Source organism: Salmo salar, chromosome ssa10 (genome assembly GCF_905237065.1).
Source record: "Salmo salar chromosome ssa10, Ssal_v3.1, whole genome shotgun sequence".
Taxonomy (NCBI): domain Eukaryota; kingdom Metazoa; phylum Chordata; class Actinopteri; order Salmoniformes; family Salmonidae; genus Salmo; species Salmo salar.
In genome coordinates, this window is record NC_059451.1 from 35,053,558 (window position 1) to 35,079,191 (window position 25,634).

At 43.5% G+C, this 25,634-nt stretch overlaps 1 protein-coding gene across 2 annotated transcripts in view; it reads right to left on the reverse strand.

Moving 5' to 3' along the window:
* Nucleotides 1–2,000: 2,000 nt before the first annotated feature.
* The window catches only part of LOC106560299 (BMP/retinoic acid-inducible neural-specific protein 3), a 59,191-nt gene continuing 35,557 nt past the window's right edge, over nt 2,001–25,634 (reverse strand). For both annotated transcript variants that reach the window (XM_014123052.2, XM_045687697.1), the window contains exons 7-9: nt 17,521–17,743; nt 5,651–5,993; nt 2,001–5,505 (exon numbers count right to left, since the gene is read on the reverse strand). In XM_014123052.2, the coding sequence (XP_013978527.1) occupies nt 4,717–5,505; nt 5,651–5,993; nt 17,521–17,743 (1,355 nt within the window). In that variant the 3' untranslated portion in view covers nt 2,001–4,716. The remainder of the gene's footprint in view (nt 5,506–5,650; nt 5,994–17,520; nt 17,744–25,634) is intronic.

Consider the following 25,634-nt stretch of genomic DNA (forward strand, 5'->3'; position numbering starts at 1 on the left):
ATCAGGACAACAGTTTTCAGCTTTGCTAACATAATTGCAAAGGGTTTTCTAATGATCAATTAGCCTTTTAAAATTATAAACTTATCATTCTCTAACACAATGTGCCATTGGAACACAGGAATGATATTTGTTGATAATGGACCTCTGTACACCTATGTACAGTGGGGGAAAAAAGTATTTGATCCCCTGCTGATTTTGTACGTTTGCCCACTTACAAAGAAATGATCAGTCTATAATTTTGATGGTAGGTTTATTTGAACAGTGAGAGACAGAATAACAACAAAATAAATCCAGAAAAACGCATGTAAAAAATGTTATAAAATGATTTGCATTTTAATGAGGGAAATAAGTATTTGACCCCCTCTGCAAAACATGACTTAGTACTTGGTGGCAAAACCCTTGTTGGCAATCACAGAGGTCAGACGTTTCTTGTAGTTGGCCACCAGGTTTGCACACATCTCAGGAGGGATTTTGTCCCACTCCTCTGTGCAGATCTTCTCCAAGTCATTAAGGTTTCGAGGCTGACGTTTGGCAACTCGAACCTTCAGCTCCCTCCACAAATTTTCTATGGGATTAAAGTCTGGAGACTGGCTAGGCCACTCCAGGACCTTAATGTGCTTCTTCTTGAGCCACTCCTTTGTTGCCTTGGCCGTGTGTTTTGGGTCATTGTCATGCTGGAATACCCATCCACGACCCATTTTCAATGCCCTGGCTGAGGGAAGGAGGTTCTCACCCAAGATTTGATGGTACATGGCCCCGTCCATCGTCCCTTTGATGCAGTGAAGTTGTCCTGTCCCCTTAGCAGAAAAACACCCCCAAAGCATAATGTTTCCACCTCCATGTTTGACGGTGGAGATGGTGTTCTTGGGGTCATAGGCAGCATTCCTCCTCCTCCAAACACGGCGAGTTGAGTTGATGCCAAAGATCTCCATTTTGGTCTCATCTGACCACAACACTTTCACCAGTTGTCCTCTGAATCATTCAGATGTTCATTGGCAAACTTCAGACGGGCATGTATATGTGCTTTCTTGAGCAGGGCGCTGCAGGATTTCAGTCCTTCACGGCGTAGTGTGTTACCAATTGTTTTCTTGGTGACTATGGTCCCAGCTGCCTTGAGATCATTGACAAGATCCTCTCGTGTAGTGCTGGGCTGATTCCTCACCATTCTCATGATCATTGCAACCCCACGAGGTGAGATCTTGCATGGAGCCCCAGGCCGAGGGATATTGACAGTTCTTTTGTGTTTCTTCCATTTGCGAATAATCGTACCAACTGTTGTCACCTTCTCACCAAGCTGCTTGGCGATGGTCTTGTAGCCCATTCCAGCCTTGTGTAGGTCTACAATCTTGTCCCTGACATCCTTGGAGAGCTCTTTGGTCTTGGCCATGGTGGAGAGTTTGGAATCTGATTGATTGATTGCTTCTGTGGACAGGTGTCTTTTTTACAGGTAACAAGCTGCGGTTAGGAGCACTCCCTTTAAGAGTGTGCTCCTAATCTCAGCTCGTTACCTGTATAAAAGACACCTGGGAGCCAGAAATCTTTCTGATTGAGAGGGGGTCAAATACTTATTTCCCTCATTAAAATGCAAATCAATTTATAACATTTTTGACATGCGTTTTTCTGGATATTTTTTTGTTATTCTGTCTCTTACTGTTCAAATAAACCTACCATTAAAATTATAGACTGATCCTTTCTTTATCAGTGGGCAAACGTACAAAATCAGCAGGGGATCAAATACTTTTTTCCCCCACTGTAGATATTCCATAAAAAAATCTGTCATTTCCAGCTACGACAGTCATTTACAACATTAACAATGTCTACACTGTATTTCTGATCCATTTGATGTTATTTTAAATGTACAAAAAATGTGCTTTTCTTTTAAAAACAAGGACATTTCTAAGTTACCCAAACTTTTGAACGGTAGTGTACATTGCATTTGGATTACTGTTACAGTGCTATTTGCATTGTTAATTAGATTCGTTACAACATTTGTTGATTTCTTGTTGTGTTCAAAACTTTATTTCTGTACTTGTTTGACATTTTACTGCATTGTTAGAAGCTAGTAATATACGCATTTCGCTGCACCCACTATAACATCTGCTAAACTGTGTACGTGACCAATACACTTTGATTTAATATGATTGTGTCTGTGACATTGTAACATGTCATTCTTTTACATTTTACAAACAATAATCTGTTTGAGAATAATTAAAGGTGTGTTCATAAATTCACTCTGTCTATCTACTCCAATCTCAGAGCACTCTCGTCTGAGTGTGCGAGAGCGCGTAATAACTGATGAATTTACGAACCCTCAACACACATTGAATATGGCCGTTGTCAGTAAACACCTGCAAAAAAGCGTAATTAAATTGATGCCAGCAGCACAGTTACAGTCGCCAACACCCTGGATAACATGAACACAGCCTAACCAGCTCTGCTAGGGCAAGTAAATTGGTCAGAGTGAGGTGTTCTCTCATTTGTGTCTGGAAGTAGCTAGCAAGCTAGCAACGTTGGCCAGTTAGCTTGGGTGCTTGACTGACGTTGTGAGGTCAGAATGCTCAGATCGCACTCTGAGTGCACTCTGGCACTCAAGATTAAATTTACCAACACACCCTATACTGTATGTCTCTCCTATGGGCAGTCATGTCTTACTGTCATGTTCAGTTTGGAAAAGTAACCGCATTATGAACAGTGAAAGCATAACACGCAACCCAGTTGCAATAAGACAGCCATACATGTACAAAAGACAATTTTATATATCTAACACTTTTGATTGACAGCTCAGTAATGGTCAGACCTTCCTTCATCAAAGCCTGGCCTCTCCTCTGCCCACTCAGTGTCTCATAAGAGAGATGCCAGGCTTCTGCAGAATGAATAACAACTATTTACAAACTCACAATAATGAATTATAGCCAGCCAGCCGCCTCTGCAGCACCAGAACGAGCTTTAGAACTGAGCCTGGTAATTGCAGAACGAGCAGAGGGCTATTAAACATAATTATAGGCACATACCTGGGGATCTTTTCATTTTTAACTCATGAAGAATAAATGGGCAGACAGAATTTATTTTCCATATATTTCCTTTTACTCAGAAAATTCCACCGGCGTTTTTAGCTCAATTACTTAGTAAGGGGGAAATGTTTAATTGATTGCAGGGTTGATTTGAGGTGAGAGGATGTAAAGATTTGGTCTGTTCTCTGTCTCACCTCTCTAATGGGGTGAGCTCACCAGGAGTAGGTGGGCAGGGTGGACTGATGATTTTTGGAGAAATAATTATATAATTCTGGATAGAGTCAAATGACCAAAGAGACAACCAGAACCTTAATCTTTAATCTCTTCACGGCAGCCATTTTCTAGCTGTTTTGAAAACAATTATTCTCCAATATCTGACACCCCTGCATCCAAAAGACACTAACATTTAGTTATGCATTAGACAAACACCTCAGCATCAAGCCTGCTTCATCCACATTACACTCTTTCGAGTTTAGCTTCTAATATGAGCAGGATTTGCTAAGAGGAGCGCAGACAAATGGAAGTGACAGCCGTTGACCTTCATAGGTGTGTGACCTCTCCTTCATCTGCTCCGCTGGACAGCCATACCATGAGATACGGGCCATGTTAGTAAATGAGATCTGGCACCTTATAGACCTGACATGAATACTGCAGGTATGGATCTGTGACCCAGTGCACTGGATGGCCATCACTCCTGGTCCTAGAGGGCAGCTGGGGTGTCTACTGGTCTGCTCCAATTCAACCTGTTGCAGATAATGGAAAACAATACCATGTGGGTTTTTAAAGCCACAACCCTAAAGGAACCAGTTTTACAATAATCTCAGCTTTGTTCACTCATATCTGCATTTTTGGTGTGTGTGTCCATGTGTGTGTGCACATTCACCGTACAACAATATATTGCTTCAATTGTTCCTGTTACAAAGTCTACTTAATTAGGATGGAGAAGCTTGGTCACCATCCATAAACTAACCGTATAAATTAATGAAATAGAGGTTCATGATTATTTGATCAAACTCTGCTATCATGTTTAATTTCATTCACTCAGTTCCTAAGTGGTTTTAATTGCTGCGATAAATGTGTCTGACAATGAGATGTGACAACAGCTGTTACTCGGCTCTAAGTAAGTTTGACAAATATTCTCCACAGTTGTTACTCCATGATGTTTTAATAACAAGTTATCTACAAATCTGACTGACACCACTGTATTCTGGTTGTTATGGAAAGTGCACTGTCACTGAAGCAAAATAACATATAAAAGAGTTACAAACAAACAGATTGTACCATCTATCTTAAAAGGTTCCTCCAGTTGGCTTCAGTGTACACTGTATAAATGAGCAGGGTTGTATTTAAACAAGATGGTGAAGTGGATGTGGAGAGAGTTACATATTTGATTTTCTAGATCTGTTTTTGTTTTCGGTGTCAGAGTTTTTGTGTGTCTTCTGTGGACAAAAAAGCCCCAGCTTCCAGCATCTCTCAACCATTTGCAAGTCATTGAGTCACAACCCAACTGAAAGCCAAAAGACACAATTCACGTGTCCTTATTGTGTCTCTGTAACGGTTAAGTACATGCTTTTAAGGTCTTGTAATCCAGAGAATCAACAAACCATTGAAAGTCAAACCACTGTAGCAGTATACCATGTAGCCGTCCAATACTTCCCTTGTAGCCGTTGAGCTTTAACGTCTCCCAGTCGTTCCATAGTAGCTGTTAACTACACAGCTTGGTGGTCTCGTAATCCAGAGAGTTTGGCAGGCGGTTGCTGAAGGCCTGCAGGGAGGCGTGTATGCGGACCACCTCACTGGCGGTCAGTTTGAGCCGGTGTCTGAGCAAACAGGCGAACAGGTCCAGTCTCTGCTGACCTGGGGGGGACAGTCTGTTGACCCGGTCCCTGATCTCCAGCAGCTGCAGCAGAGCCGTGTCCTGGGACCCCTGGGTGTATGGGTAGTCCAGCTGCAGGATCAGGTCATGGATTGCTTCCGGGTCAAAGTGCATGCTGTAGCCAAATACTTGGATGCTGTTGATCTTCATGTAACCCAGGTTCCGTGAAGGGTCTACCATTTCTAATGGCTCATAGTAGAGGCTGTCGTTCACAGCCCCCGCCGGACCTCCAGCGCCCTGCATCTTTATCCGGCTCCGCAGGTAGATGTGGATGGTCTCAAAGAAGGTCTTCCACTTGTTGCCCAGTGTCAGGGTCCAGTTGAAGCACTCCAGGGGTAGATCCAGTTTGGTGGCCGTCCAGTCTGGGAAGCTGTTCTCACTGACTGGAATGTACCAGCTCTCAGAGTGGCTGCCTCCAAAGGGGTTGATGTAGAGGGTGAGGACGGGCTCGAGGGTGCTGTTCTTGGTCAGGCAGATCTGGAGAGACACGCCCAGCAGCATGTGGACCAGGTTGGACTTGTACTTGTTGCTTTTCAGCGTCAGCAGCATCCTCTTCCTCCAGGATGGGTCAAACCAGCTGTTCAGACGCATGTCATTGCTGATGAAGATGGCGTGGACCTGGATGGACAGATACGGTTGTTTAAGTTGTTAAGACAATATGTCTATCTACTTTTTCAAGATCCTATTCAACTTTATTACATTTAAAATATCTCTACAACTTATCCACAAAATCGTTCACAAAATCAAACAGCCATGTATTTACCTCCAGCCTACGGTCGGCCCTCTGCAGGAGGTATCTCAGCTCCAGGTCCTGTAGGTCTGTCTCAAAGCCCAGGTAGTTCTCTGTTGAGTCAGCCACCATGGGTCTGCAGGCCCCCTGGGTTAGGGCATAGCCAGGGTTGCAGCTCCCACATCGTGTGTGGTTGTCTGGGGCACAGGCTGCGCATGCGGGACCCTCTCCGATGTCACATGGTGGGGGCAGCTGGCAAGGGCTGTGCTCGTAGCTGCAGGTACAGCTGTGGAGCTCCTCAGAGAAGGAACCCAGCTGGTTGTTCTCAGAACAGTAGAGGAGAGACTGGAAGTGTATCAGCCAGTAGGATTGGGGCCTGGGACGTAGACAGAGAGACAGACAACATAAAACAAAATATTTGGGAATTAAAATGGATTTGAATTTAATTGGTTTGTTTAGAAACTTTTTTGCACAATTATACACTACATGACCAAAAGTATGTGAACACCTGTTCGTCAAACATCTCATTCCAAAATCATGGGCATTAATATGAAGTTGGTCCCCCATTTGCTGCTATAACAGCCTCCACTCTTCTGGGAAGGCTTTCCATTAGATGTTGGACCATAGCTGCGGGGACTTGCTTCCATTCAGCCACAAGAGCATTAGTGATGTCGGGCACTGATGTTGGGCGATTATACCTGGCTCACAGCGGGCTTTCCAATTCATCCCAAAGGTGTTCAATGGAGTTGAGGTCAGGGCTCTGTCCAGGCCAGTCAAGTTCTTCCACACTGATCTCGAAAAAAACAATTTCTGCATGGACCTCGCTTTGTGCACAGGGGCACTGTCATGTTGAAATAGGAAAGGGCCTTCCCCAAACTGTTGCCACAAAGTTGGAAGTACAGAATCGTCAAGAATGTCATTGTATGCTGTAGAGTTACGATTTCCATTCACTGGAACTAAGGGGCCTAGCCCAAACCATGAAAAAATAGCCTCAGACCATTATTCCTCCTCCAACAAACTTTACAGTTGGCACTATGCATTGGGGTAGGTAGCATTCTCCTGGCATCCGCCAAAAACAGATTTGTCCGTCGGAATGCCACATGGTGAAGCGTGATTCATCACTTGCGTTTCCGCTGCTCTAGAGTCCAATGGTGGCGAGCTTTACACCACACCAGCTGACGCTTTGCATTGCGCATGGCGATAGGCTTGTGTGTGGCTGCTCGTCCATGGAAACCCATTTCATGAAGCTCCCGATGAACAGTGCTTGTGCTGATGTTGCTTCCAGAGGCAGTTTGGGGCTCGGTAGTGAGTGTTGCAACTGAGGACAGACGATTTTTACACGCCACGCGCTTCAGCACTCAGCGGTCCCGTTCTGTGAGCTTTTGCAGCCTACCACTTCGTGCCAGAGCCACTGTTGCTCCTAGAGGTTTCCACTTCACAATAACACCACATACAGTTGACCGGGGCAGCTCAAGCAGGGCAGAAGTTTGACAAACAGACTTGTCGGAAAGGTGGCATCCTATGACGGTGCCATGTTGAAAGTAACCGAGCTGTACAGTAAGGCCATTCTACTGCCAATATTTGTCTTTGTAAATTGCATGGCTGTGTGTTCGATTTTATACACCTGTCAGCAACGGGTGTGGCTGAAATAGCCGAATCCACTAATTTGAAAGGGTGTCCACATACTTTTGTATATATAGTGTACCTCGTAAAAAATCGAATCAAATCAAAACAGGTATTATTTTAATGGGAAAATATGCTTCTGTGAGTAAAAACTAAATAAAACATATACCATTATTAATGCACTGTGCGATCTTTGAAAAAAAGAGAACAATATTGTGAAACAGAGCAAAAATTTAGAGAGCAAAATCAATAGGACTAATGGTGAAAGTTAGAACACAAAGTGAAGTTTTAACCAACAACTCAGAAGTCGTATTATTAGTCGCTCTATAAATCGAAGGTGACTTCTCTCTCCAAATTATTCCTTCATAATGTGTAAGAAGATGGCGCTGCAGTGGATTATTTTTATTTTATTTATTTATTTTTTATTTAACTAGGCAAGTCAGTTAAGAAAAAATTCTTATTTACAATGACGGCCTACTCCGGCCAAACCCGGACGACGCTGAGCCAATTGTGCGCCGCCCGATGGGACTCCCAATCAAGGCCGGATGTGATACAGCCTGGATAGCAGCAGTCTTATGGGCACCTGACCAATTCTGCTCTTTTTTGTGTTTTTTTTACACTGATCTTAACTGTATTTGTACATAATGGCTCCACCATAATTTCCTATGACCAAAATCAGCTTCTGGACATCAGAACAGAGATCACCAACCTCGATTTGGACGAACATTTCTACTTCAAGGAGTTGGCAGCTCTGGACGTCCTGCTCACTCCGGACCAGGCCCTACTCCCCGGGACTCGAAAGAGGAAGCAGTGGCGAAATAGACTGCCATTAACCTCTGTTCTATTGGTGAACGTGCAATCACTGGAGAACAAACAGGATGAGCTACATTTGAGACTATCCCATCAACGGGACCTGAAAAACTGTAATATCCTATGTTTCTCAGAGTCGAGGCTGAACGAGGACATAGATATACATCGTGCTGGTTTTTCTATGCATCGTCAAGACCGGACAGCAGACTCAGGTAAGACGAAGGGAGGTGGGTGTGTCTTTGGGTCAACAACAGCTGGTGCCCAATGTCTAATGTTAAGGAAATCTCCAGGTTTTGCTCACCTTGATAAGCTGTACACTATACTATTTACCAAGAGTTTTAATCTATATTATTCGTAGCTGTCTATTTACCACTAAGACCGCACTCAATGAGCTGTATAGGGCCATAAGAAAACAAGAAAATGCACATTCATAGGCCGTGAATCAAGAAGAATCTTTTAATACCAAAACAGAACATGATTACGAATGAGGGCTATTATTATACAGGCTATTGTTTTTATTTATTTTTTAATTACACAGGAGCCGCATATCATCAGGTAGGCCTATATGCACTTGTAACTTTTTTTCATTCTGGAAACTGTCATTTTCTCATTTATTATATTTTATTCCAAGATATTGTTGTTCCAAAATAGATTTATGTTGACTGTGATTAGGGCATGGGAATATAAGAGCATTTGCTAAGCTAAATTAACAAACCAGGCATGCATAGCACACCACATGATCCTCAAATCAAAGACTGGACAAACTCATGTATCTAAAACTTTAAATAAAGGCACTGTAGAATGAATGTACAGCATAGCCTAATAAGGCATTTTTCTTTTCATTATTATTTAATTCTAAATAATACTTTTTTGAAATGTCATTTTATACAGCCTATACTAATAGGCATGTTGTTGAAGTGCAGTTATTGATGTGTTGTTGAAATTCTGAGCGGTCCTGCCAGCCTGTAGCATGTCACAAATGCTTCACAATTTATTTCTTAAATGGCAGGCTAGCCTTGAAATATTAATATAGCCTAAATAATTATACCTGGATTGCTCCTGACTGATTTAGAGTTAGTATGTTGTTTAATAGCCTGTTGAAATGTTGAACTTCAATTGATTATGACAGAATCACACATTACTTCCCATTCAAAGTAAATGTTTTGTCTCCTCGGCTACAGAAGTTTGTAGCGCAGCCTCTGAATGTCATACAGACAAACCAAAGATATCCCATATGCATCAGAGTCACATCTTTCCCATGCATTTTACAGCTTGTGTCTAGCATTACGGACTAAAGCGTTGTTATAGATCATAACAAAAGCCACAATACCATCACATACCCTCACCCACACCCTCAATTTGAGCTCTGGTTTTAACTTAACACATTAAGCCCTTCCCTCACTGACACTGAGATATTTAACGTGTGCATGGTGACTGAAGGAAATGGCTGACAAAATCTATGGATAGTAGACAATAATTGTGTCTGTCAAATAGGTAGGCCTACCTCTTATTCCTTGAATAGGAAGAAATAGGCTCCAACACAAAGACCTCTTGTTGTTAGTAGCCTAAATTCAAATTAAAATGAAGACAGTTTAAATGAATTAGGACTGCTCAAATGAACCACCCATGCGCTGTCCATCTCCGCGGCTACCGCTTCATAGTAATGTAATTTATGTAAATTACTCAAATGGCTTAATGTGAGGTCAATAATGCTGATAAATAGCTTCATTATGTGCAACAAAACATACACACATATACATATACATATATATATATATATATATATATTTTAATCCATTTTATAAGTAGCAAGCTTACCTCCGGTACTCCACAGTAGGCCTTGTCCGCGTACACATATAAGAGTGTGCAAAGCTGTCATCAAGGCAAAGCTTTGCTACTTTGAAGAATCTCAAATATAATTTATATTTTGATTTGTTTAACACTTTTTTGGTTACTACATGTTTCCATATGTGTTATTTCATAGTTTGATGTCTTCACTACTATTCTACAATGTAGAAAATTGTATAAAAAAAATGAAGACTGAGTAGGTGTCCAAACTTTTGTCTAGTACTGTAATGCCATAGATTTTTTCGACTGGTACTGGGGGACAATCAGATGAGTCTTGTGAAATCTGTGGGTGTCCTAGAGGAAAACAACTGACATGTATGTGTTCATGAGAGTCTCTCCTTTACACAAATGTGTATCTCAAACTGTTCGGAAGCTATAGACAGAAGTTGGAAGATCAGCAGTACCGACTTTAAACGAGTCCCAAGACGCTTGTAGGAATCATAGAGAACACCATTGTGTTTGTGAGAGTCTCATTTTTCCACAGAATGGGTCATAATGGATTCTAGGCCAAACGGTTCGGACACTACAGATGATTTCGTGAGAAGATTGATTTTCGGGATATCTTATGGTCTGACAAACACTGCTCTAGCAGATGCGGAAGCGTTACATAGGCGGATGCAGGGGATTGAGACGCATTCAATGCAAAAACCAGATATTTCTAGCTTAAACTGACAGATTTTTACGGACAACGGCCTTATTAAAACAAGTTGTTTCGTTTTGTTTTGTTTCGAATTTGATTATAATTATTGGTCTCTTTTTAGACCTTATCAATAAATGAATTTGTTATTGACAAAGTTCGGCATGTCCATGCTTAGCCATAATGCAATGTAAAGTAGGCCTAGCCCTTATATCAGTATGCATGCTATGTATATATTTACCCATTGAAGCCATGCAATTACTTAGAACAATGTCGACTGCAAACAGGCTCAAGTTAACATTTTAGCAAAGATGGGATGGTCTACATTTTGTTATTTCGTTTCTATAAGTTGTGTAACAAACTCTATTACATAAAATACCATAAATACACAACTTGAAGAAACCACATATTTAGCCATGGAGGACGTTCCGATTGGCCAGTGAGGGGCAAAGCCTTGACACACCCACAACTGGTTTATTCATCAAAAGTCAGTTTGTGCCACCGCCAGCACTGCTCTGATACCTTTTGGTTTTGAAAATAGCTAAAATATTTCTGACACACCCCCGAACCTACAGCACTACCGCCAGGGCTTAGATTTACCATTGTGTTAGGTTTGTTAACCGATTACAAATTACATGACCCTCCCCTGGACTAAATAAAAAAAATACTAAACCCTCACCTGAATGAAAGTGAGAAAGCATGACATCCCCCATTTTCTTCCGGGTAACAATTGTGTACATTTCGAACACTTCCTAAGATCAAATCCTACAACGCCGGCTCTGACACTCAACAATGTGTCAGGACATATAAACTATCACAGTTAACAAAAAGGAAATCCAGCCACGAGCTGACCAGCGACGCGAGTCTACCAGACAAGATAAATGCCTTCTATGCTCGCATCGAGGCAAGCAACACTGAACCGTGCATGACAGCACCAGCTGTTCCGGATGACTGTGTGATCACACTCTCCATAGCCGATGCGAGACCTTTAAACAGGTTAACAGGGCCAGATGGATTACCAAGATGCATACGCAGAGCATGTGCTGATCAGCTGGCAAGTTTCTTTACTGAAATGTTCAACCAATCCCTGAACCAGTCCATAAAACCAACTTGTTTCAAGCAGACCACAATAGTCATCATGCCCAAGAACGTCAAGGTAACCTGCCTAAATGACTATCACACCCACATCTTTAGCCATGCAATGCTTTGAAAGGATTGTTATGGCTCACATCAACACCATCATCCCAGACACTCTTGCTCCACTCCAATTCGCATACCGCCCCAACACATCCACAGATGACGCAATCTCTATTGTACTCCACACTGCCCTTATCCACCTGGACAAAGGGAATCAATATGAAAGAATGCTGTTTATTGACTACAGCTTGGCATTCAAAACAATAGCCCCTCCAAGCTCACCACCAAGCTGGGGACCGTGTGACTGAACACTTCCCTCTGCAACTGGATCCTGAACTACCTGACGGGCCGCCCCTAGGCAACAACACAGCCGCCACGCTGACCATCAACACGGTGCGTGCTTATTCCTCTCCTGTACTCCAAGTTCACCAACGACTGCGAGGCCGCGCATGACTCCAACACCTTCATCAACTTTGCTGATGACGCAACGGTGGTAGGAACTCACACAACGACGATGAGGCAGCCTATAGGGAGGAGGTCAGAGACCTGGCAGTGTGGTGTCAGGACAACAACCTTTTACTCAACGTCATCAAAACAAAGGAGCTGATTGTGGCCTACATAAAACATAGGGGGGGCACGCCCCCATACATGTTGAGGGGGCTGTAGTGAAGCGGGTCGAGAGTTTCAAGTTCCTCGGTGTCCACATAACTAAGGAAATAACATGCTCCACACACACACACTCAGTTGTGAAGAAGGCACGACAGCATCTCTTCCCCCTCAGGAGGCTGAAAAGATTTGCCATGGATCCTCAAAAAGTTCAACAGCTGCACCATTGAGAGCATCTTGAACGGCTGCATTACCGCTTGGTACGGCAACTATAAGGCGCAACAGAGGGTGATGAATACGGCCCAGAACATCACTGTGGTCATAATCTCTGCCATTCAAATCAAATCAAATGTATTTATATAGCCCTTCGTACATCAGCTGATATCTCAAAGTGCTGTACAGAAACCCAGCCTAAAACCCCAAACAGCAAGCAATGCATGTGAAAGAAGCACGGTGGCTAGGAAAAACTCCCTAGGAAAAACTCCCTAGAAAGGCCAAAAACCTAGGAAGAAACCTAGAGAGGAACCAGGCTATGAGGGGTGGCCAGTCCTCTTCTGGCTGTGCAGGGTGGATATTATAACAGAACATGGTCAAGATGTTAAAATGTTCATAAATGACCAGCATGGTCAAATAATAATAATCATAGTAGTTGTCGAGGGTGCAACAAGCATGTCCGGTGAACAGGTCAGGGTTCCATAGCCGCAGGCAGAACAGTTGAAACTGGAGCAGCAGCACGGCCGGGTGGACTGGGGACAGCAAGGAGTCATCATACCAGATAGTCCTGAGGCATGGTCCTAGGGCTCAGGTCCCAGGTCCCATTCAGGACCTCTATTCCAGGCAGTGTCAGAGGAAGGCCCAAAAAATTGTCAAAGAATGTTCTCTCGGCTACCGGATGGCAAGTGCACCAAGTGCAGTGCACCAAGTCTGGAACCAACAGGACCATGAACAGTTTCTACCCCGAAGCCATAAGACTGCTAAACAAGGCTGCTAAATAGCTAATCAAATGGCTACCCGGGCTACCTGCATTTGCTTTTTTTTTAACTAAATCTCTTGCACCGACTCTCTGCACACACACTGGACTCTACCCATACACTCGAACATACTTACATTTACACCCCAACACACACAAACACTCACACACACACACTTTCACCTTCACCCTGCTGCTACAGCTCAGCATGTTATCTATCCTGTTGCCTAGTCACTTTATCCCTACCTACAGCTGAAGTCGGATGTTTACATACACTTAGGTTGGAGTTATTAAAACTCGTTTTTCAACCACTGTACAACTTTCTTGTTAACAAACTATAGTTTTGGCAAGTCGGTTAGGACATCTACTTTGTGCATGACACAAGTCATTTTTCCAACAATTGTTTACAGACAGATTATTTCACTTATCATTCACTGTATCACAATTCCAGTGGGTCAGAAATTTACATACACTAAGTTGACTGTGCCTTTAAACAGCTTGGAAAATTCCAGAAAATGATGTCATGGCTTTAGAAGGTTCTGATAGGCTAATTGACATAATTTGAGTCAATTGGAGGTGTTCCTGTGGATGTATTTTCAAGGCCTACCTTCAAACTCAGTGCCTCCTTGCTTGACATCATGGGAAAATCAATAGAAATCAGCCAAGACCTCAGAAAATAAATTGTAGACCTCCACAAGTCTGGTTCATCCTTGGGAGCAATTACCAAACGCCTGAAGGTACCACGCTCATCTGTACAAACAATAGTACTTAAGTATAAACACCATGGGACCACACAGCAGTCATACCACTCAGGAAGGAGACGCGTTCTGTCTCCTAGAGATGAATGCACTTTGGTGCGAAAAGCGCAAATCAATCCCAGAACAACAGCAAAGGACCTTGTGAAGATGCTGGAGGAAACAGGTACAAAAGTATCTATAGCCACAGTAAAACAAGTGCTATACCGACACAACCTGAAAGGCCGCTCAGCAAGGAAGAAGCCACTGCTCCAAAACCGCCATAAAAAACCCTGACTACGGTTTGCAACTACACATAGGGACAAAGATCGTACTTGTTGGAGAAAAATAACTTTTTGGCCGTAATGACCATCGTTATGTTTGGAGGAAAAAGGGGGAGGCTTGCAAGCCGAAGAACACCATCCCAACCGTGAAGCACGGGGGTGGCAGCATCATGTTGTGGGGGTGCTTTGCTGCAGGAGGGACTGGTGCACTTCACAAAACAGATGCATCATGAGGAAGGAAAAATAACTGGATATATTGAAGCAACATCTCAAGACATCAGTCAGGAAGTTAAAGCTTGGTCACAAATGGGTCTTCCAAATGGACAATGACCCCAAGCATACATCCAAAATTGTGGCAAAAAGGCTTAAGGACAACAAAGTCAAGGTATTGGAGTGGCCATCACAAAGCCCTGACCTCAATCCCGTAGAACATTTGTGGGCAGAACTGAAAAAGCGTGTGCGAACAAGGAGGCCGTCAAACCTGACTCAGTTACACCAGCTCTGTCAGGAGGAATGGGACAAAATTCACCCAACTTATTGTGGGAAGCTTGTGGAAAGCTACCTGAAACTTTTGACCCAAGTTAAACAATTTAAAGGCAATGCTACCAAATACTAATTGAGCGTATGTAAACTTCTGACCCACTGGGAATGTGATGAAAGGAATAAAAGCTGAAAAAAATCATTCTCTCTCTCTCTTTCTGACATTTCATATTCTTAAAATAAAGTTGTGATCCTAACTGACCTAAGACATGGAATTTTACTTATATTAAATGTCAGGAATTGTGAAAACCTGAGTTTAAATATATTTGGCTAAGGTGTATGTAAACTTCCGACTTCAACTGTATATACAATAAGCTACCTCAATTACCTCATACCCCTGCATATTGACTCGGTACTGATAGTCCCTGTATACAGTGCATTCTGAAAGTACTCAGACCCCTTGACATTTTGGATTAATTTGTTTTTCCCCTCATCAATATACACATAATACCCCATAATGACAAAGCAGATTTTTTCAAATGTTTGCAAATTCATAAAAAAAAGAAACTGAAATATGACATTTATATAAGTATTCAGACCCTTTACTCAGTACTTTGTTGAAGCACCTTTGACAGCAATTACAGCCGTGAGTCTTCTTGGGTAAGACGCTACAAGCTTAGCACACCTGTATTTGGGGCGTTTCTCCCATTCTTCTCTGCAGATCCTCTTAAGCTCTGTCAGGATGGATGGGGAGTGTCACTGCCCAGCTATTTTCAAATCTCTCCAGAGATGTTCGATCGGGTTCAAGTCCGGGCTCTGGCTGGGCCAATCAAGGACATTCAAAGACTTGTCCCGAAGCCACTCTTGCGTTATCTTTGCTGTGTGCTTAGGGTTGTTGTCCTGTTGGAAGGTGAACCGTCGCCACAGTCTGAGGTCCTGAGCGCTCTGGAGCAGATTTTCATCAAGGATCCGTCTGTACTTTGCACCGTTCATCTTTCCCTCGATAATGACTAGTTTCCCAGTCCCAACTGTTGAAAAACATCCCCAAAGCATGATGATGCCATAGGGATGGGGCAGGGTTTCCTCCAGACTTCACGCTTGGCATTCAAGCCGAAAGCTTCAGTCTTGGTTTCATCAGACCAGAGAATCTTGTTTCTCATGGTCTGAGAGTCCTTTAGGTGCCGTCTAGCAAACTCCAAGCGGGCTGTCATGTGCCTTTTACTGAGGAGTGGCTTCTGTCTGGCCAATCTACCATAAAAGCCTGATTGCTGGAGTGCTACAGAGATGGTTGTCCTTCTGGAAGGTTCTTTCATCTCCACAGAGGAACTCTGGAGCTCTGTTAGAGTGACCATCGGGTTCTTGGTCACCTCCTTGACCAGTGCTCTTCTCCTCCAATTGCTAAGTTTGGTTGGGCAGCCAGCTCTAGGAAGAGTGTTGGGGGTTCTGCACCAATTAAAGAATGATGGAGGTCACTGTGTTCTTGGGGATCTTCAATACTGCAGAAATGTTTTGGTACCCTTCCCCATATCTGTGCCTTCACACAATCCTGTCTCGGAGCTCTACAGACAATTCCTTTGACCTCATGGCTTGGTTTTTGCTCTGACATGCACTGTCAACTGTGCGATCTTATATAGAGAGGTGTGTGCCTTTCCAAATCATGTCCGATCAATTGAATTTACCACAGGTGGATTACAATCAAGTTGTACAAACATCTCAAGGATGATCAATGGAAACAGGTTGCACCTGTGCTCATTTTCGAGTCTCAGAGCAAAGGGTCTGAATACTTATCTAAATAAGGTTTTTCTGTTTGTTATTTGTAATAAATTAGCAAAAATGTCTAAAAACCTCTCTTCGCTTTCTCATTATGGGGTATTGCGTGTAGATTGAGTAAAACAAATTAAATATTTTAAAATAAGGATGCCTAATGTGGAAAAAGTGAAGGGGTCTAAATACTTTCCGAATGCACTGTATATCCATGTTATTTTCTACTCTCTGTATATAGCCAAGTTATTTTCTACTCCCTGTATATAGCCATGGTATTTTCTACTCTCTGTATAAAGCCATGTTCTTTTCTACTCCCTATATATAGCCATGTTATTTTCTACTCTCTGTATATAGCCATGTTATTTTTGTACTCCCTGTGTATAGCCATGTTATTTTGTACAACCTATATATATCTATCTATGTTATTTGTACTCGTCATTGTTATTTGTTATTCACTGTGTATTTATTCCTCTTGTTGCTATTTCTATTTTTATTTTTTATCTTTATCTTTAACTCTGCATTGTTGGAAAAGTAAGCATTTCACTCTTAGTCTGTACTTGTTGTTTATGAATCATGTGACAAATTATATTTGATTCAATGATTTGATTTGATTTCATTGTTAGCAGTGGAACTGGCCCCAGGAAGTGAAATCAATCATATATCGTCTGTCTGAAGTGCTGCGAACGAACGGGACGTAGGGGAGCCTTTCAAGTGTTAGCCTTTCAAGTGTTCCGCTTCACTCCCAGGCAAACTGACAAACATTCCACTTTCTCTCTCCATCTCTCCACAGTCTATGGAGATTTCTCTTCACAAAAAAAGTATACTACTTCCAGTTTTCTTCAGAGCAGCAGTAATAAAGTAGATAAACATACTTTGGCTGGCTCCCTGTTTCTCCCACTCACACAGGGAGAGGTAGAGAGGATCACTATCAGCTTCCTGGATGGGTGATTAAAGTGTAATTGGGGCTCAGTGGTAAGAGGTGTATTGTAGGAGCAGAGCGGGACTCTCACCATTCTCTGGGTAGGCGGATGTGAGGCTGCCGCTGGCACCTCTTGCTGAGGCTGAAGAGCTTGAACACCACTCTCTGGGCTCGTCTGAAGAGCACACTCATGCTGTTCTCCAGCTGCTCGTAGCGCCACTGGAACACGCCATCCAACGACCAAAGGTGCTGGATAGTCGACACGTTCAGGAAGAAGTTCTGCGGGAGCCTCATAAGGAAGGTCTTGAACTCATCTGTCAGAAAGAGAGTGAAAATGAAAAGAAGAGGCAACTTTTTTTTAAAGGTGATTGTTTTTAAATGAACATGCCATGAGTATGGCCAGGGGACATCTGTGGAGGTAGAACTTTCTTAACCCCTGGAAATTATTTAAAGTAAAGAAATGAACAGGACACAATGATTTAAAGTAAAACAATGAAACAAATCTGCTTACAGAAGGTATAACTGTAAAGGCATTGGGATTTTCTCTGCACATTCTGTTTGGTCCTATGTTTGAAAAGAAAGTGCATACGATCACTTCAGGCATGTCGCCACATTCCTCAAGGCTAAAGGAGAACAATGTAATTGGTTCCAGAACTGCCACATTCTATGTTTCCGTGGTTACTTTCTTCCTGCTGGCATCCCATTCCGCTGATAGAGCAGAACGTTGACACGTCTTTGATATCCTTTACCGAAGGACACGTTTACGACCACACCTGAGAAACTCTTTATTCCTGGCACTGCCCTGCACTCTCCTCTCCTCCCTGCTATTAAAACATAAACTTTGAAAGTAATTGCACAGATATTTCACACACCAAAAAATAGATGAGAAAAAAGGCCCATCCATTCTGATTTCACCTCAGCAACCATGGCCACTGCAGGGTGACCTAGAGAGGCAATAATACCCCCAGATTATACTAAGTGCCCTCATTCATAAACTGTTACTATGCCAATGTGAAACACTGGACTTGTAATAAATGTTTTTTATGTATGATTAATCTGCTCGAGACATATTGTAAACTACCTGTGCAAGGAGATGTTGATTTTGTAATCCAATCCTGTCAGGTTGTGATTTGCTATACACAGATCGTGTGCCAAGTCCCCCATGGTTTACACTGTTTCAACTGTATATATCAATATGTCTTGGGTACACACCGAGGAACGGTCCTCCACCTTTAAGGGTGTGACATACAATAAAACACTTTTATTCAGCTAACATAGTCCACTACAGAAACTTTTCAAAGATTGCCCACATGAATTTATCAATTATCAACTGCATGCACAACGAGTAAGTTTACAGCTAAGCTAGCTGAAGAAACCTGTAGATATTGCATGTCAACTGAGTGGCACTGGACACGTCATATATCAAAGTAAACGTGTAATAGCTTGAGCATCTTAATATATAATAGGATCCAAAACAATTTTGTATTCATTTTTTATTTAAACTTTATTTTGACAGGGAGTCAGGCTGAGACGAGCAGTCTCTTTTACAGATAAGCCCTATATGCCAAGGCAGCAGCTACTCTTCCTGGGGTCCAGCAAAATTAAGGCAGTTTATACAATAAAAAAAAACATTACAATACATTCACAGACTGTGTGCCCTCAGGCCCCGACTCCACCACTACCACATACTGTATATACAGTAAAAAATCCATGTGTACGTGTGTGTATAGTGCGTATGCTATCGTGTGTGTGTGTGTGTGTATGCATGTGTCTGTGCCTATGTTTGTGTTGCTTCACAGTCCCTGCTGTTCCATAAGGTGTCTTTTTAATCTGTTTTTTTAATCAAATTTTACTGCTTGCATTAGTTACTTGATGTGAAATAGAGTTCCATGTAGTCATGGCTCTGTTTAGTACTGTTCACCTTCCATAGTCTGTCCTGGACTTGGGGACTGTGAGGAGGCCACTTGTGGCATGTCTTGTGGGGTATGCATGGGTGTCTGAGCTATGCGCCAGTGGTTCAAACAGACAGCTCGGTGCATTCAACATGTCAATACCTCTCATAAATACAAGCAGTGATGAAATCAATCTCTCCCCCACTTTGAGCCAGGAGAGATTGACATGCATATTATTAATATTATCTCTGTAGATCCAAGGGCCAGGTGTGCTGCCCTGTTCTGAACCAATTGCAAAGTCCTTTTTTGTGGCACCTGACCACACGACTGAAAAGTAGTCGAGGTGCGACAAAACTAGGGCCTGTAGGACCTGCCTTTTTGACAGTGCTGTCAAGAAGGTAGAGCAGCGCCTTATCATGGACATACTTCTCCCCATCTTAGCTACTGTTGTATCAATATGTTTTGACCATGACAGTTACAAATACAATGCTTATAGTTTTAGAAATATTTAGGACTAACTTATTCCTTTCCACCCACTCTGAAACTAACTGAAACTCTTTGTTAAGGGTTGCAGTCATTTCAGTCACTGTAGTAGCTGACATGGATAGTGTTGAGTCATCTTCAAAGTAGCCACCCTTTGCCTTGATGACAGCCTTGCACACTCTTGGCATTCTCTCAACCAGTTTCATGAGGTAGTCACCTGGAATGCATATCAATTTACAGGTTGCCTTTTTAAAAGTACATTTTGTGGAATTTCTTTCCTTCTTAATGTGTTTGAGTCAATCAGTTGTGTTGTGACAAGGTAGGGGTGGTATACAGAAGATAAACCTATTTGGTAAAATACCAAGTCCATATTATGACAAGAACACCTCAAATGAGCAAAGAGAAATGCCAGTCCATCATTACTTTAAGACATGAAGATCAGTCAATCAGTAAATCAGGCGTTCATGGTTGAATTGCTGCAAAGAAACCACTACTAAAGGACACCAATAATAAGAAGAGACTTGCTTGGGCCAAGAAACATGAGCAATGGACATTAGACCAGTGGAAATCTGTCCTTTGGTCTGATGAGTCCAAATTGGAGATTTTTGGTTCCATCCGCCGTGATTTTGCCAGATGCAGAGTAGGTGAACGGATTATCTCTGCATGTGTGGTTCCCACCGTGAAGCATGGAAGAGGTGATGTGATGGTATGGGGTTGCTTTGCTGGGGACACTCGCTGTGATTTATTTAGAATTCAAGGCACTGTTAACCTTTCTGGGAAGGGGGTTTCGCTAGCGGAACACCTGGCCTACAGCCAGTGAAATTGCAGGGCGCCAAATTCAAACAACAGAAATCTCATAATTAAAATTCTTCAAACATACAAGTATTATACACCATTTTAAAGATAAACTAATCCAACCACAGTGTCCGATTTCAAAAAGACTTTACGGTGAAAGCACACCATGCGATTATGTTAGGTCAGCGCCTAGCCACAAAAAAAACATACAGCCATTTTCCAAAGAAGGGGATGTGGCACAAAAGTCAGAAATAGCGTTAAAATGAATCACTAACCTTTGATGATCTTCATCTGGTGGTACTCCCAGGACTCCATGTTAGACAATAAATGTTTGTTTTGTTCGATAAAGTTAATCTTTATGTCCAAAAACCTCATTTGAAATTGCTGTGTTATGTTCAGAAATGCATTGTCTCAAACAAACATCCGGTGAAAATGCAGAGAGCCTGTAACGATCGTTGTCGGGTGACGAGGAAGCGGACCAAAACGCAGCTGGGAGCGAACACATGTTTATTCTTTACACTGAAATAAACACGTACACAAAATCAAGAAAATGCCGATACGTTAACTGCTCAAACACAAGAGGCAACACCCCACAAACAGCGTGGGGGAAAAAGGAACTTAAATGTGATCCCAATCAGAGACAACTAGCGACAGCTGTCTCTGATTGGGAATCGACAGAACCCAACATAGAAATAACCCACATAGAGCTAACACAAGGCTATAACGCAAACATAGAAAGCAAACCAAGGAAAAATACCCAACATGACACACCCTGACCCAAAATACCCGAGTTCACCTGGTCAGGGCGTGACAGTACCCCCCCCCCCCAAAGGTGCGTACTCCCGGCGCACCAAACTTAAGTCTATTAGGGGGGGGACCCGGGTGGGCGCCTCACCCTCGGTGGAGGCTCTGGCCCCGGGCGTGTTCTTTCCCCCGCCTCCACCTTAGCCCTACCCCTCTGGCCCGGACTGGACCACTGTGGAGCGGCATGCTCAGGCTCCGGAGCGGAGCCGTCGACCGGAACAGGATTGGGCACTGGTGGACCGGACACGGGCCATGCCGGACTGGGAACACGCACCACTGGCTTGGTGCGGGCAGCAGGAACGGTCCGGGCCGGACTGGGGACACGCACCACTGACTTGGTGCGGGGAGCAGGGACGGGCCGGACAGGACTGTGGACACGCACCGTGGGCTTGGTGCGGGGAACAGGAACGGGCCGGACCGGACTGTGGACATGCACCGTGGGCTTGGTGCGGGGAACAGGAACGGGCCGGACAGGACTATGGACACGCACCGTGGGCTTGGTGCGGGGAACAGGAACGGGCCGGACAGGACTGTGGACACACACCGTGGGCTTGGTGCGGGGAACAGGGATGGGCCGGACAGGACTGGGGACATGCACCACTGACCTGGTGCGGGGAGCAGGGACGGGCCGGGCCAGACTGGGAACACGCACCACTGGCTTGGTGCGGGGAGCAGGAACGGGCCGGGCCGGACTGGGGACACGCACCACTGACTTGGTGCGGGGAGCAGGGACGGGCCGGACAGGACTGTGAACACGATGGAACGAAGGCGAACGTCCTGGCTGGATGCCATCTAGCACGGCATGTGCTGGGCATGCCACCGGACGCACCGCGGCGCACTGGCGACACAGCGTGCAACTCCGCTCCCATGGCTTGTGCGGGGAGCAGGGATGGGCCGGACAGGACTGTGGACACGCACCGTGGGCTTGGTGCGGGGAACAGGAACGGGCCAGACAGGACTGTGAACACGCACTGGTGAACTGAAGCGTGGAGCCGGTTTAGCCACTCGTCCTGGCTGGATGCCCATCCTAGCACGGCATGTGCTGGGCATGTCCACCGGACGCACCGGGCTGTGCGGGCGCACTGGCGACACAGCGCGCAACTCCGTATCCCATGGCTCCTCCTCCAGATCTTCTCTCAGCAGGTCCTCAATCAACCGCCTCATCTCCGTCTCCTCCTCCGCCGTCATCCCCCACGAGAGCAGTGGTCTGGGCTCTTCCTCTGCCCTTCCGGACCACCCCATTAGCCCCCCTAAAAAAAATTCTTGGGGGTGTCTTCCGGGCCTCCTCGACCGCCGCCTGCGACTCCGTCCACCGGCTGGCATTACCTCCTCGACCTGGGAATCCTTTCGCCAGGGTCCTTTCCCCGACATGATCTCCTCCCAGGTCCAGAACTCCTTCCCCTCGCGAGCCCATCTCTCGCGCTCCTTATCCTCCCGCTGCTTGGTCCTGGTTTGGTGGGGTGTTCTGTAACGATCGTCGTCGGGTGACGAGGAAGCGGACCAAAACGCAGCTGGGAGCGAACAAATGTTTATTCTTTACACTGAAATAAACACGTACACAAAATCAAGAAAATGCCGATACGTTAACTGCTCAAACACAAGAGGCAACACCCCACAAACAGCGTGGGGGAAAAAGGAACTTAAATGTGATCCCAATCAGAGACAACTAGCGACAGCTGTCTCTGATTGGGAATCGACAGAACCCAACATAGAAATAACCCACATAGAGCTAACACAAGGCTTTAACGCAAACATAGAAAGCAAACCACGGAAAAATACCCAACATGACACACCCTGACCCAAAATACCCGAGTTCACCTGGTCAGGGCGTGACAGAGCCACATCAAATTACAGAAATACTCATCATAAACATTGATATAAGATACAAGTGTTATACATATGATTAAAGATACACTTCTTGTTAATCCAGCTGCTGTGTCCGATTTCAAAAAGGCTTTACGGTGAAAGCACACCATGCGATTGTGTTAGGTCAGTGCCTAGCCACAAAAACCATACAGCCATTTTCCAACCAAGGAGAGGTGTCACAAAAGTCAGAAATAGCATTAAAATGAATCACTTACCTTTGATGATCTTCATCTGATGGCACTCCCAGGTCTCCATGTTAGACAATAAATGTTTGTTTTGTTCGATAAAGTTCATCTTTATGTCCGAACGGAGCTTGCATATTCTAGCTTCTGGGCCTGAGTAACAGGCAGTTTACTCTGGGTACGCTTTTCATCCAAACTTCCCAATGCTGCCCCCTATCCCAGCATGGCTACCACAGCATTCTGCAGCGATACGCCATCCCATCTGGTTTGCGCTTAGTGGGACTATAATTTGTTTTTCAACAGGACAATGACCCAACTCACCTCCAGGCTGTGTAAGGGCTATTTGACCAAGAATTAGAGTGATGGAGTGCTGCATCAGATGACCTGGCCTCCACAATCACCCGACCTCAACCGAATTGAGATGGTTTTGGATGAGTTGGACCACAGAGTGAAGGAAAAGCAGCCAACAAGTGCTCAGCGTATGTGGAAACGACTTCAAAACTATTGGAAAAGCATTCCAAGTGAAGCTGGTTGAGAGAATGCCAAGAGTGTGCAAAGCTCTCATCAAGGCAATTGGTGGCTACTTGAAGAATCTAAAATGTTTAATATATTTTGATTTCTTTAAAACTTTTTTGTTTACTACATCATTCCATATGTACTATTTCTAGTTTTGATGTCTTCACTATTATTCTACAATGTAGAAAATAGTAAAAATTAAGAAAAACCCTCGAATGAGTAGGTGTGTTCAAACTTTTGACTGGTACTGTACATATTAATACACATCTATATACACTATACACATCAATATAAACATCAATATACTGTACACATACATTTTCACATCAATACACGAAAAGCAAAACAACTTATTTGAGAGAGTCTTGGTGATTATCCTCTCTAGGGTAGGGGGCAGTATTTGCACGGCCGGATAAAAAACATACCCGATTTAAACAGGTTATTACTACTGCCCAGAAACTAGAATATGCATATAATTGTTTGATTTGGATAGAAAACACCCTAAAGTTTCTAAAACTGTTTGAATGGTGTCTGTGAGTATAACAGAACTCATATGGCAGGCAAAAACCTGAGAAGATTCCTTACAGGAAGTGCCCTCTCTGACCATTTCTTGGCTTTCTACACTCTCTTTATTGAAAACTGAGGATCTCTGCTGTAATGTGACACTTCCTACAGCTCCCATAGGCACTCAGAAGGCGGCAAAACGTTGAATGATGACTTTGCAGGCCATGGCTGAAAAACAGTAGCGCATTTGGATAGTGGTCGATCAGAGAAGAATGAGACTGCACGAGCCGACAACATGTTTTTATTTTTTCGTCTTTGAACGAAAACAGGGTTTCCCGGTCGGAATATTATAAAAAAAATTGCGAGAAAAATCGCATAAAAATTGATTTTAAACAGCGGTTGACATGCTTCGAAGTACGGTAATGGAATATTTCGAATTTTTTGGTCACGAAACGCGTCGGGCGCGTGACCCTTCATCACCCTTCGGATAGTGTCTTGAACGCACGAACAAAACAGAGGTTATTTGAACATAACTATGGATTATTTTGAACCAAACCAACATTTGTTATTGAAGTACAAGTCCTGGGAGTTCATTCCGACGAAGAACAGCAAAGGTAATCCAATTTTTCTTATAGTAAATCTGAGTTTGGTGAGGGCCAAACTTGGTGGGTGTCAAATTAGCTAGCCGTGATGGCCGGGCTATCTACTCAGAATATTGCAAAATGTGCTTTCACCGAAAAGCTATTTTAATATCTGACACCGTGATTGCATAAAGGAGTTCTGTATCTATAATTCTTAAAATAATTGTTATGTTTTTTGTCAACGTTAATCGTGAGTAATTTAGTAAATTCACCGGAAGTTTTCGGTGGGTATGCTAGTTCTGAACAAAACATTCTAATGTAAAAAGCTGGTTTTTGATATAAATATGAACTTGATTGAACAAAACATGCATGTATTGTATAACATAATGTCCTAGGAGTGTCATCTGATGAAGATCATCAAAGGTTAGTGCTGCATTTAGCTGTGGTTTTGGTTTTTTGTGACATATATGCTAGCTTGAAAAATGGGTGTGTGATTATTTCTGGCTGGGTACTCTCCTGACATAATCTAATGTTTTGCTTTTGCTGTAAAGCCTTTTTGAAATCGGACAATCTGGTTAGATA